Here is a 14,827-nt window from a genome sequence, read left to right as displayed (position 1 = left end):
TCTACTGAAGTTCATGTTGGTGTCATTGACTATTATTAGATACTGTAAATGACAAATTCAGTTGCGTACATCTTAAAACCACGTGTTGAGACTACTTTAAATTGGTAAAGCTTTGAACATATTTATGGTAAAACCCTCGTTTACAAGATTGCTGTTAATCATTTTTTTTTTCAAGTTTCATGTTAATTTATTTAATTCTTTCAGTCAAATGTTTGGTTTGAAAAGGCAAGTGGCCTAATTACTTCTTTGGTTTCATTACAGCACAGTAAGGCTGGAGATATGAACACGTGTCACTCTAAATCGAGGAAGAAATCCAATATTATGAAAGTTCTCTGTTAAAAGTAAAATATCAGCAAGAATATTTTATCTGTTTGTCTGCTTATGTGAATAAATGTCAGAGTGTTGTTTTAATATTTCTTTTTATCCTGCTTGGTCATCAATCCTTAACAACCCTTAAATGCCTCTAAAAAGTGATAGCCAACGATCGAACGGTCCACCTTGGGATTCCTCGCTCGATGGCTGGGCTTAGCTCGGGAAAAATGGGGGCAATACTGTGTCTACACTACAATTCTCAACTAAAATGTCGATGCTGTAAGGTTCAAAGGCCCAATCTTGGACACTGTAAAATTAACAGAGTAATAACAGGGGAAGTTTTACACATGCCAGGTGATCATATGATTCCAAAGTATATCTTTGAGAAACCATTTGAGACCCAGATAACTAAAAAGGAAGACTGGGACATCATTGTATGCATGCAAGAGGGTAGTTGGGACAACATGGGGTATGAAGCTGGCAATGGTGTTGTGGATATACACAATAATCATTAGACCACTGATGACCTATGCAGCAATCATTTGGTGGATGAAAGCAAGTCAAGGAAAAGTCAGTAGCAAAGTCAGTACTGGATAAATATATCCAGAAAACGGTGCAACTGAACTCACCCTTACATGAAAATCAGTTTGCATACAGACCTGGCAGATCCACTGAGACAGCACTCCATCATTTGGTTTGCAAACTAGAGGAAAGCCTAGAATACAAATAAATTGCTCTGGCGGCATTTCTAGACATACAAGGGGCCTTCAGTAATACAACCTACAAGTCGATGATTAAAGTTGTTGAAGAGAGTAGGGTGAGGAAGACTGCTGTAAAATGGACTTAGATCCATGTTAGATGGGAGGAAAATAAAGGCAACTCTGTTTGAAGAGACGCTAACAGTTAGAACTATTCGAGATTGTGTGCAGGGAGGAGTTCTTTCGCCTCTTCTGTCTAACCTTGCCATGAACAAAATCATAGCCATCCTCAATGATCAGGGATTTTACACACAAGGGTATGCAGATGATCTAGTTGTTGTGGGAAGAGGTAAGGTGATGAGTGTCATCCAAGACCTCATGCAAAGATCATTTAACCTTGTGGAGAACTAGTGTCAAGAAGAACAACTCACAGTCAACCAGAGCAAGATAACACTGGTCCCTTTCACAAGAAGAAATTAGAGGGGACAGGAACACTGAAGTTCTTTGGGCAAGAAATCTATATGGAAAAACAAGTGTTACATTTAGGTGTAATATTAGACAAAAAGTTAACCTGGAATCCACACATAGAAAGAAACATAACCCGAGCTAAGGGCCTTTTGTATGCATTCAGGAGGGTAGTTGGGACAACATGGGGTCTAAAGCTGGCAATGGTGATGTGGATATACACAATGATCATTAGACCACTGATGACCTTTGCAGCAATCATTTGGGGGATGAAAGCAAGTCGAGGAAAAGTCAGTAGCAAACTAAATTAGCCTTCAGTGAATGGCATGTATAGCCATAACTGGGGCAATGAAAACTATGCCGACAGAAGGCCTGAATACCTTAGTAGATCTCCCTTCATTAAGTAACTTTATAGAGGGACAAGCTGGAATGAGCTCATATCGATTGTAGCAAAATTGATGCTGGAAGGTTTGAAGGCCCAATCTTGGACACTGTAAAATTAACAGACACATGCCAGCTGATCATATGATTCCAAAGTATATCTTTGAGAAACCATTTGAGACCCAGGTAACTAAAAGGGAAGACTGGGACATTAACAGATGGAAAACTGGTAGGGAAGATATTGATGGCTCAAGGACTGAGAAGGGAACAAGAGGAGGGATCAACAGGGAAAAAACCTGAGAGATCAATCCAAATGAGTCTAGGCAGACACACTACAGTTTTCCAAGCTGAAGTGATAGCCATCATTATATGCCTTGAGGAAAATCTGAAAATGAACTACAGAGATAAGAATATTTTCATATTTAAAGATAGCCAACCAGCCATTAAGGCACTTGAAGCTGTGCGGGTTAATTCCAAAATTGTTTGGTGTTGTCATACACTTCTCCTGAAGCTCTCAGAGTACAATGTTGCAAAAATAATATGGATACCTGAGCATGCAGGCATAGAAGGTAATGAAAAAGCAGATAAACTGGCAAGAAAAGGGTCAGAAACACCTTTTGTGGGCCCAGAACCAGTATGTGGGATCTCTTATGGACAAGTCTGACTGTACATAGGTAAATGGGTACAAAAGAAGCAAATGGAAAACTGGAAAAATACTCCAGGTTCAGGCTTGTGAAAGAACTAATAAAGATCCCACAAGAAGCATACTAAGGAACTGCTGAAACTCAGCAGAGAAAATATAAGAAGGGTAGTAGGGCTGCTGACTGGACACTGCCATCTTAAAAAGCACCCTTACAGAATTGCAGTAACAAGAGACAATGTCTGTAGGAAATGCAACAATGCAGAAGAATCAGCTTAACACATACTCTTTGAATGTGAGGTGCTGGGAAGAATCAGAATCTCCACACTAGGATTACCTGGTGAAGAGAGAAGAAACATCCGAGAAGACCCAATAATGAGGACCTGCAACATTTTGAAGGGAGCAGGTATAAGTAGGTGGGGATGAAGGAAAACACATGGTAGCAAAAGATCTTCGAGGTCGATGCTAAAAGGAACTTTTTTAAAGAGACCCCATGAATAAAGGAAGAATAAAAATAATAATAATAATATGAAAACTTAGGTTTAAACTGAAGATCTGTCAATGAGTGTTGCTATCCGCCGTCCTTATGAAGCTGGGGAATCAGAAACGAGATTGACACAGGCCGAGAAGAAACTGATGTAGAAGAACTGGAATTTATGAGGGATAGGTCCAAAGTAGGTAATTATGTGGGGATTGTCCTCGTCCTGAAGTGTTTTCTTGTTTGTCCATGTCTTTTAATGTTTTGCTTTCTTTTAAAATGAAAAACATGAATTGAGTCTGTGAAACTTTGGCTGGCTGAAATCCTCCTGCCAGGCTATGCTTCCTTATTTAATGTTAAACAAAATCCTTATTTTATATTAATTTTGCTACCAAATGCTAAATCAAAACTCTTAAATAGTAGAAAAATTTGAACTCATAAGAAAATGAATAAAACTTGTTAGGCAAGTACCTCAGCTAGACCTTCGAGAAAACGGACGGTGAAGAAGAGCATCTCGTGAGCCCACAGACTGAATGGGCTAATGACAGTAAGTGCAGCTGTCAGTACGGTCCCCAGTCCAAACACCAGCTTGCCACCGTAGCGCTCGGCCAACATGCCTCCCGGTAGCTGTCCTATAGCGTAGCCATAGAAGAAGCCTGCCAGGATGAGGCCTTGCTGTTCTTCATCCCATAGGAATTCTCCACTCTACAGAAACAAAAGACACTGTCAGTTATGAGATGGGTGTAGGGTAACGTACTCTCTCAAGCACCGTGCAAATACTCAAGTCTGAATGAAGTAGCATTCACCACATCAAGCAGAACAACTATCAAATAGATTTCCTGGATGTCATTTGTGAAGTGTAACAGAGAAATAATGTAAGTCTAAAAATGGAAACTTACCATAACTATTTTGCCTGAGCTTTTAATCATTTGATGAAAAATTCAGGTAAAAACAGGTTTTGACACAGATTTTTGCCAAGTTTATAAAATCTGGTCTGTTACAAGGCCCTGTGAAAGTTCCTTAGGATTTGGTATAACTGCAAAGAGCAGCAAACTCAATGTTAAACAAACTATTATTAAAGTACGTGAATGTAATATACTGAATGGTATAATTTTATACAGACAGCTCCTTGAGAAATCCAACACTAGAATCAACCACGCTGGTCTGGACCTTCGTTTGCATGCCAGAAACATGCCTCCCAAAGCAAATCCTGTATTCCCAACTAAAGAATGACCTGCATAATTGTGGGGGGGTCAGCTAAAACAATATGAGGATGTTTTGAAATGTAATCTGGAAAAAAAAAAAAAAAAAAAAAAAATTGTCAAATTGACACTGTCTACTGGGAAATTGTCCGGCTTCATGGCTAAATGGTTGGCATGCTGGCCTTTGGTCACAAGGGTCCCAGTTCGATTCCTGGCAGGGTCAGATTAGTCAGGGGAATGTATAAAATACAACTCCCCCCCTAGGAAAACCTAATTACCCTGTAATTAAATTGTATACCAATATACCAATAAATTAATATATTGTTCTTTTATAGCTGAAAATATAACATACAAATATACAAGAATGAGAAACTCAGTATAGAGATCTTCAATGTTGGTGATAATAATAATGGCATGTGGCCTCCAGAGAGGCCAGGTGTAGGTCTTTTAGATTTGACGCCCTTAGGCGACCTGCCCGTCATGATGAGGATGATATGATGATGAAGACGGCACATACACTCAGTCCCCGTCCCAGGGAAATTAACCCATTATGGTTTAAATTCCCGACCCTGCCAGGAATCGAACCCGGGACCCCTGTGACCAAAGACCAGCAGGCTAACCATTTAGCCATGGAGCTGGACTTCAATGTTGGTGACGCTGTATAACTGTTTCCCGCTCGGAACGTTTCGGCTCGCTGAGTGTTTGATGCCATTTCATGAAAACTTAAAAACAAGCATTGTAGCAACAAAGAGATTGGAGTAATGTCTCTTGTATGTGTATAATTGTTTGCTACTGTGTTTCTTCTAAATGGATATGAATTCTTCATTCTGAATCTAAATTAGTTTGTGTTATTGGGATCAATGTATTCAATACGATTATCAGGCTTTACTTTTTTCAAAGATTTAAAATACAATAACAGAAAACCCTTGCAACTCATCATGTAAGCTGGGTATGTTATAGTTTTAATTTTTTTATGCTGCACTAAACAAATGTGTACAAGTGGCAACTTGTCACATTTTAAGTCTACAAAAAAAGGCAAACTCTGATGCTTGCACAGATGTCTCATTTTCTGTCTGTATCTTAGGGGTCCACAAAAAGATTTCAGAAAAAGCAGGAACGACTGCTCTCTATATACATTGTATGGCTCATGTATTGTGCAAAGAATCAGTTTCCCCATGTGAAAATATTTTTTAATGAAGTCAGAGACATCTATAAGCTCTTCCACCAGTCTGCAAAACAAGAAACAGCTCTCCATTACATTCAGAAAATTTTACAAGACCTGATACTAATAATTCCAGAGGCAACAGTTGTGCACTGTCTCAGTCATTATAACACAATAAATGTAATTAAGAAACGTTATGGATCATTCATGTTGACGTGTGAACATTTCCATAAGGATCTAGCTTCATTGGCTGGAGGAGTACCTCTCGAAATGGAAAAGTCTACTTTCATGTTAATACTTTGCCTGTTAGTGGAGGTACTGGGAGCTGTTTCTAATGTAAGCAAATGTTTGCAAAAGAACTGTCAGTTGGCAGTTCGGCCCAAGTTAATAATTTCAAGTACATTTGCAGACTCAAAATTAATATCTGAAGATGTTCAGAAAGCAGACAAACAGGAACATAGTTATTTTACTGCACAACAGACTGAGACAGTATTAAGTAGTTTGTGACCCCCCCCCCATAACCTTTTCGAACTGGCATGTGTGTTGCCATTTGGAAATTCTATGTCAATCGGCTTTCGCCAATATCTCCTTTATTATGATATGCCGGGCGCTGTTGAACGGAGTTTTGGTCTGCGCCTACTGCGCGTGAGCGAGTGGTGAGGCGAGTCTAGTGTGGACCCCTAGCAACTACTTCCGAGTGAGTCGGCGTGCTGTAGCCGCCATGGATAGACGTGTATGTGAGTGTTCCGCTATGCGGCGGGTGGTGGTGCTGAAACCCCCATGAAACCAACTTAAGAGGGATTATCCCTTATTCTATTAGTTGCTGGCCTCCTACTGTTTCATTGGATTATGTTTTTGCTACGATAATCCTCCAGGATCCTTGGTGAACAACTTTAGTTCACGGCCTCGTGGTTGCCGGTTTTCAATAACAATGGCCAAGGTTTGAACTTCTCAATTTTTCTGGACTCAAAGGTATGTAACTGTTTTGGATTAAAGTAATTCTGGGGAAGCAAGAAGATTTATGTGTTTCGGCGTACTTCAAGATACTGTAATGATAATAATAATAATATTTGGATTAAGACTTCCTCTTCGAAAATTGTGCTGGATATCGTGTGCGTCTGTGAACCTTAGGAAACGGTTTCGGCAATTAATCATTTTAGAATGCAGTTCGCACGGTAAAAAAAAAATTAGTATGTTTATCGTAAAATTCTGTAAAAGTTTTTTTGCACTTGATTGTACAATAAGGTGTGAACCAAGGCGCAGTTTCCAAGGTAGCGGGGTTAGCTTTCCTTCGGGTTCCTTGCCTTCTGGGATTTATTTCTCCTTTTGTTCTTTTTGCATTGTTTATGGGATCTCCGTTTTATTTTTTGATTTAAAACCGTTGGTTTTACTTCTCATTTGTAGACCGTGCTTTGCTTGTCCGTTACTATGGCAACGTGTGTTTGGGTAATTGTTGTGGCTTTTGTTTTACCGGGGATTGTTGTTGGTTGGTGTGTTCGTGTGGGATGAATATATTTTTGTTGCCTGGTATCGTTGGCATTTCTTTCATATAAAGTGATTTATTTCGGCCTACCTTTTGTTGTTTCGTCTCGTTCTTTGGCTGGGCGAAATGTGTAACTTCTTCCTTTAATTTCGTGTGCCCTTGGAAATTGCCCTTGGTAGAAATTGGAACGAATTGTGGTAAAGTTAAAAGGCAACCGGCCTAGAGGTCATGGAACTACCGTTTGTTTACTAAACATGGTATTTGTTTTTTTTTCTTAAACGCGTGATCGATCACATTTAAATCAATATTTAATTATCTTGTTTGACGGTATGGAGGTCACTGTTGTTTATTTTTTTCTTGTTGATTTTTACGATTTAGTTCCTTTATTTTGTTAAAAGAAGTCTGCATTTTCTTATTTAAAGCTGCCTCATTGGGTATTTATTTATTAATCATATTAATTTCTTGCAGGTTAATCCAATTATTGTTAATCGAGTATTTACTTTCTTTTAAACAATATGGTTCAAGGTATTATCTGAATTAATAATGAACCTAGGTCCACTCCTAATATTATCTTGAAATGTTACCTCTCATTTAAAAGTCTATTAAAGTTTTCTTTCATATCACTTAAAAGTTGGTTTTCATTTACCACATTTGGTGCAGCGCTGCAACTATTTCTTTGTTTGGTTATCCACGGACCTTAAGTCGCTTTTCCTCCACGTTTTGGGTAAGTGTCTCTCTTTTCTTCCTTTTGGGTAATTTTAGTATCATGTTGTTGGCTAGTGCCGTTTTTATCCTTGGAATTTTTTGATGTATTGTGACTTGTTGCTTCTTTTTCGCCCTTGTTCTCTCTTGTGTTCGCTTAATCTACCCTCTTGGGGCGGACACAATAGCAACCTTCCCACCAGTCTCTCTCTCTCTCTCTCTTTCTCCCTCTCTCTCTCTCTCTTTTCCTATCTTCTTCTTTTCCCTCAACTGGTGGGTAAGGTTATTAACCTCATCACCGCTAGGATGTTAACGGGGTCCTAGAGGGTGGTGATCGGTTAGAGTGGTAGCAGAGCGTGGTTGTTTGTTGTTCCACTGTTGTTGCTCTGCTGCCTAATCTCTGTTGTTTCTGCCTTGTGCAGCCTAATTTTCCTCCCTTTCTATCCTTGCTTGGTGCAGTGCTGTAGTGAATGTTGGTGAATGAAAATCAAAGACTTAAGAAACAAAAGTGTTGTTGTCAAAAACTATTGTAAAAGGAAATGCAAGGATCTCGTGTAATTCCCTATGTTATTTGTTTCATGTACCTGTGTTTTGGAGTTCCCTGTTGCTTTCAACTGTGTTTATGCTGAGCTGTATGGACTTATCTACTTGCTGATTATGATTTTGAAACCCTATGGGTACCTGTGCTGTGAATTCTGCTTCTGCCTTGCTGTTTCGAGGTGACCTGTAAATTTTTCTTCCTTTTTCCTGGCGGATTTGGTGAGTGATTGCATGTAATTAATTATTCTGGGTTGGTGGAAGTTGTAATAATTGAACAATTTGTAATGGAGTATGACTTGGTTGACTCAGGGCTACTGGTGTACTACCGCTTAGTACATGTCCTGTATTATGTGTACTGGCTGTCAACCTTGTATTTTTGCTGCCTACCTGCATACTGTGGTTGCGATTTCGGTGGGAATTAATCTGGTTTTATCGTGGAGAGCTTTTCTGATCATTATGTTATGTGAAGGTTGCTCGGTTGCTTTTGGAGAGTGACATAGGGTGTCCTGGGATCATTTTATTGCGTTATCTGTTCTGGCCTTGTTTTGGGCTCCGAGACTTAATGATGTTACTATCATTTCTAGTATATTTCCTGTATGGTACCTCAGTGGTGTACATGCTAACCGTTTATTGGTCTTCTAAATTTAATACCTTCTTACTGCGTTTACTCTGGTGTGTGATTCTGATTATAATTGACCTGGCCACTAAGCATGTCCAAATATGCCTACTTATATGTGTAAACGGTTATGTGCTGTAGTGTATGGTGATGTGTTATGCCCTTTCATGGTTGTGAACTAAGACCTGGTATTTTGGCGTTGGTGGTCGTATGTGCTTTTCATTTAATTGGTGCTGTGTGGGTAAGTTATTTGCCCCTACTAACTTATGGCTAACCTCTGTTGTTTCTATGCCAGTGACCGTTCTTGGCTGTTAGTATCTGATAATCTAGTGGACAATATCATGGTATTTTGAAACTTATCAAGCCTGTAATGTTTCTGTGCTCTTTGGTTGGTTTTTATTTTGGAAATTGCTTAACCTTACTCGTCTATTGTTATTTCTTTAAATTTGGTTTAGGTTTCTGTTATCTGTAGTGTAGTTGGCTTTTAGTGTGGCGTTAAATATGCACCCTTGTGAGATCATGTCTGGTTTATTTGACCTGTTATTATAGAGACGTGTTCCCATCCTTGTGTGGAATTTGGTATATTGAATCTGCTTATATGATGTGCCTCAATCATTACCGAGCTGTGGTGTGTTTCTGCTTTGACTGAGTGCTGTGTGTTGTCGGTTTGTGTGTCCTTTCATTTCATCATCCCACCTGTGAATATGTATGTATGTCTGGTCTTGGTTTGTGATTGGAGTTATCTTTTCTGTCAACTGGTTGTGGGGCAGTCATCAGTTATGGTTGGGCCATGTTGGCTGGTATTAGGTTGGGATAACTGGATGGCCTTGTGCCTGAGCTATTATAGTTTTAACTGGTTTTTTCCTTCCTGATTTTTGGTCGAGCGTGTTTCACTATTTCTGGTGTGTCGTGAACCATCTTCCTCGGGTAACCTATCAACTAGTTCAAGGATATTTATCTGATGTCTGGGCCACTTCAAGTTTTGCTACTCGTAACTTGCCTTGCTGTGTATTAATTAATCCGACTGACCTTTTCTGAACTACTGCTTTGGATTTCATCCTGCTGTAAACATTACTTGGTGGTTTAGTGTTTCTTATGCCCGATTATTCACTCCATTTTGGTATCGTGCACTACCGTGGTAATTATAGGCCTAGAATATGTGTTGTCAAAATTTTGTTAACCTATCGGTACTTATCTAATTCCTTTGAGTTGTGGGTTCAAGTATTCCTTACCATATCTACTTGTCGGGTCTTGTGTTGTGTTGTTGATGATCCTCTGCCTGAGGGGTGGTATATGCCCTTTTGAACCTTCATTGGGATGGCTTTGGACATATGTAAGGTGGTTGTGTTGTAACGGTACCGTGGATTATTTTTGGGGAATTATTTTGGGGTGGCATGAGAACTTCACGGCATGTTGTTGAGGATGTTAGTGTTCCTTTAATCCCTTTGTGGAGCTGACGCATGTCCGGTGTGGTTTGTCATGGTTGGGTTATTCTTTGTGTTGTATTATTTGGTGATGTTGGCACCTTGGTATGGGCAGTGTTCGTGTCTGTCTTTGATTTACCTCCGTGTTCTGTGGATATGGCCATTTCTTCTACATGAATCTACTACTCTCAGAATTAGCTTGTTGGTTTTCAATAATGTGTCTGTTTGGTTTGCTCGGGTTTTCTTTCCCTGTCTTCCATGCATTTCCTATTGATCTGATGTCGTGTCTGTAACTTCTTCTACTGTAATGCTCATTTTAATTTTACCTACCACTCTATGGTGTTTCATTGTTCACAGTGGATCTCTTGTGTCTGTTGACTTTGGTGTTTGTCATCTTACCGTGCTCTGGGTTTGCTACTCTGGTATGGGACGGAGTAGTGCTCCCTTGGTCGGTACTGGAATCTTCCTGCGAGTAGATTATGGGGTCTTCTTGTAGAGTACTGCCTTCTTCATGCTACTGTGAGCATTTTCCATGGACCCGCCTCGTATTCCGCCACTTATGTTTTATTTGCTTGCTCTCCTGGTGGATAGGAGAAAGTACCTGTGGCCTTATTGGGACAGTGTGATGGGAAAGTCACGTATTTGTAGACCGGGTAATGCCGAGACCCTATTGGGTATCCGGTGGTGTACGTTGTGTGCGTCATTGCTCGAAATTTTCCATTTTGGTTTTCCGATCTGAGGTTTTATTTTGCCTTTTAATTTGATTGGCTGGCCATTGTGAAATTAATTGTATTTAAGGTTCGGTGTAGTAGGTTAGTTACCTGATTCCAGGTTCTGTCCCTCCTGTGTTTCTTCTATCCCTATTTCTGTTCCGTTAATTCCAGGTTGCTTATTTGTGACTAAGGATGTGTGCGGTTGCTTGGTGTTGCTTGGCTGATCCGTTGTCGATGACAGACTGTTCGCGAACCCTCCATCTGATACCTTAAGAAGTCTCCAACCGGTCCAGTCAATCCTTCCCTTGCTCTAAACATGTTTACCCTTTTAAGCCTTGGATTTTCCATATTTAATATCCTAACTCTGACTTCTTGAAGCTGGATTTATCTATTGCGTTTTGGTTTCTTGTCCTCACTCTTATTCAACTAGGTGGTGTATTTTGATGTGGGAAGTTGAACCTGTATTTGAAATTTTTTTGCCCTAATGCTCTTGTCAGTGGATCTTGGAATCTGTTAGTGGTCGATTCTTCACTGTGTCGTAGCCCTGTATCTACTAAATTCAATATCTTGGACTTAACTTGCCTTCTTTGGTGTACGCCTGTATAATGATCTTTGTCTAGATGAAAAACCTTCTTGACCTATGTCATATTTATTTATGTTTAGTTAATGGTGGTAAGCCGTTGTACTGTTGTGATGGTACTTGTGGGCTAGGTGTTGTTTCACTCAGAGCTTCTGATCTGTACTTCTGTGGAATATTGCTATTTGGCACTGCGGTTATGGCACCTTATGTTGTGGTTGATGCTCTTGATTATGGGTTGTTGTTTTTGCGGTGATTTTAATTCTGGGTATTTGATTGCTAACCGAATCGAGTGTTGAAGTTTGAGGTCTTGTTTGGCTATGGTGATGGGTGTGGTTGCTCGTTCCATTCTGGTATTATGGATACTCCGTGTACTAACTGGTGCTTACCTCGTTGACTACCTACTTCTATGTTTGAGTGGTGTACCGTGGCCCTGACTCAATCAAGCGTAACAAAACTGTGTTGATCTAATATTTGCGGTTCACTTATTTTGAAGATTACATTCACCAATTGCGCCTTCTTTGGTCCTCCCCTGATCCCGTTGTGCGTTTCTTTCCCCTGTTGTCACCCTTTTGCAACCCGAGATCATGCATTCCCTTAATATCAAAGGAGACTTGTAAAGGCATTCGTGCATTAAAAATTAATTTACCACCATGCTTGAGGAAATAACCTGGATGCGTGGACTTATAATTATGTGGTTTTCGTTTAAGTTTGGTCAGTATATCTGTGATTAGTGTGAGAGTTGCCGAACCTCAAGGTGAACTGCGTCATGTGTCATAAACTATATCATTGTGTGATGCATTGAAACTATGTGTATTGGGTGAAACTGATTATTTGGCGAACTCTGGTCATTGTGCTCTCTATTTGATGACAAACATTACTCTGGTGATTTTCCGAGTGCTCGGTTAACGTTTCTGGACACTGATGTTGATCGCACCCCGCCAATTATTTCTAAAAACTATGTGATATGGAACTGTATCTTGGACTAATAACCTGGTCATGTGAACTCCTAACTGGAATTAGTTAATCTTGGTGGTCGTTTCCTGTTGGACTACTTCGCCCAAATTTAGTATGTATGTGACCACCACATCATCATCGTGTTATGCTCCAGATTTGTCGTCTTTCGGGGCGGGAGGACTGAGACAGTATTAAGTAGTTTGTGACACCCCCCATAACCTTTTCGAACTGGCATGTGTGTTGCCATTTGGAAATTCTATGTCAATCGGCTTTCGCCAATATCTCCTTTATTATGATATGCCGGGCGCTGTTGAACGGAGTTTTGGTCTGCGCCTACTGCGCGTGAGCGAGTGGTGAGGCGAGTCTAGTGTGGACCCCTAGCAACTACTTCCGAGTGAGTCGGCGTGCTGTAGCCGCCATGGATAGACGTGTATGTGAGTGTTCCGCTATGCGGCGGGTGGTGGTGCTGAAACCCCCATGAAACCAACTTAAGAGGGATTATCCCTTATTCTATTAGTTGCTGGCCTCCTACTGTTTCATTGGATTATGTTTTTGCTACGATAATCCTCCAGGATCCTTGGTGAACAACTTTAGTTCACGGCCTCGTGGTTGCCGGTCTTCAATAACAATGGCCAAGGTTTGAACTTCTCAATTTTTCTGGACTCAAAGGTATGTAACTGTTTTGGATTAAAGTAATTCTGGGGAAGCAAGAAGATTTATGTGTTTCGGCGTACTTCAAGATACTGTAATGATAATAATAATAATATTTGGATTAAGACTTCCTCTTCGAAAATTGTGCTGGATATCGTGTGCGTCTGTGAACCTTAGGAAACGGTTTCGGCAATTAATCATTTTAGAATGCAGTTCGCACGGTAAAAAAAAAATTAGTATGTTTATCGTAAAATTCTGTAAAAGTTTTTTTGCACTTGATTGTACAATAAGGTGTGAACCAAGGCGCAGTTTCCAAGGTAGCGGGGTTAGCTTTCCTTCGGGTTCCTTGCCTTCTGGGATTTATTTCTCCTTTTGTTCTTTTTGCATTGTTTATGGGATCTCCGTTTTATTTTTTGATTTAAAACCGTTGGTTTTACTTCTCATTTGTAGACCGTGCTTTGCTTGTCCGTTACTATGGCAACGTGTGTTTGGGTAATTGTTGTGGCTTTTGTTTTACCGGGGATTGTTGTTGGTTGGTGTGTTCGTGTGGGATGAATATATTTTTGTTGCCTGGTATCGTTGGCATTTCTTTCATATAAAGTGATTTATTTCGGCCTACCTTTTGTTGTTTCGTCTCGTTCTTTGGCTGGGCGAAATGTGTAACTTCTTCCTTTAATTTCGTGTGCCCTTGGAAATTGCCCTTGGTAGAAATTGGAACGAATTGTGGTAAAGTTAAAAGGCAACCGGCCTAGAGGTCATGGAACTACCGTTTGTTTACTAAACATGGTATTTGTTTTTTTTTCTTAAACGCGTGATCGATCACATTTAAATCAATATTTAATTATCTTGTTTGACGGTATGGAGGTCACTGTTGTTTATTTTTTTCTTGTTGATTTTTACGATTTAGTTCCTTTATTTTGTTAAAAGAAGTCTGCATTTTCTTATTTAAAGCTGCCTCATTGGGTATTTATTTATTAATCATATTAATTTCTTGCAGGTTAATCCAATTATTGTTAATCGAGTATTTACTTTCTTTTAAACAATATGGTTCAAGGTATTATCTGAATTAATAATGAACCTAGGTCCACTCCTAATATTATCTTGAAATGTTACCTCTCATTTAAAAGTCTATTAAAGTTTTCTTTCATATCACTTAAAAGTTGGTTTTCATTTACCACATTTGGTGCAGCGCTGCAACTATTTCTTTGTTTGGTTATTCACGGACCTTAAGTCGCTTTTCCTCCACGTTTTGGGTAAGTGTCTCTCTTTTCTTCCTTTTGGGTAATTTTAGTATCATGTTGTTGGCTGGTGCCGTTTTTATCCTTGGAATTTTTTGATGTACTGTGACTTGTTGCTTCTTTTTCGCCCTTGTTCTCTCTTGTGTTCGCTTAATCTACCCTCTTGGGGGGGACACAATAGCAACCTTCCCACCAGTCTCTCTCTCTCTCTCTCTTTCTCCCTCTCTCTCTCTCTCTCTCTTTTCCTATCTCCTTCTTTTCCCTCAACTGGTGGGTAAGGTTATTAACCTCATCACCGCTAGGATGTTACCGGGGTCCTAGAGGGTGGTGATCGGTTAGAATACAATGAATTGAAAGAGAAGCTGTCTCGCATCTGAACAATAAAAATAGATGACTCTGATTACAAAATATGTTTGCAGACACTAGTTAAATTTACAAAAAAAATGTAATATATAAAATGGACAAAACGTTAGGCAAGCTGTGGATTTCAGCATGTTCATTTTTTGAAACATTTCTCCAAATTCAGCACATAACAGTCAGATGTTAACGAACTTCGCCAGTATGTATTTACATGGTATAGATCAAGAT

The 14,827-nt window shown here is 39.7% G+C and overlaps 1 protein-coding gene across 1 annotated transcript in view; it reads right to left on the bottom strand.

Moving 5' to 3' along the window:
* LOC136884359 (putative inorganic phosphate cotransporter) overlaps positions 1-14,827 on the bottom strand; it is a 91,911-nt gene that overhangs the window by 55,649 nt on the left and 21,435 nt on the right. Inside the window, exon 4 of the mRNA XM_067156486.2 lies at positions 3,446-3,679. Within this exon, the coding sequence (XP_067012587.2) occupies positions 3,446-3,679 (234 nt within the window). The remainder of the gene's footprint in view (positions 1-3,445; positions 3,680-14,827) is intronic.

Source organism: Anabrus simplex, chromosome 12 (genome assembly GCF_040414725.1).
Source record: "Anabrus simplex isolate iqAnaSimp1 chromosome 12, ASM4041472v1, whole genome shotgun sequence".
NCBI classification, from domain to species: domain Eukaryota; kingdom Metazoa; phylum Arthropoda; class Insecta; order Orthoptera; family Tettigoniidae; genus Anabrus; species Anabrus simplex.
Note: the sequence above shows the minus strand (reverse complement) of the source record. Positions and strands in the feature narration are given on the sequence as shown.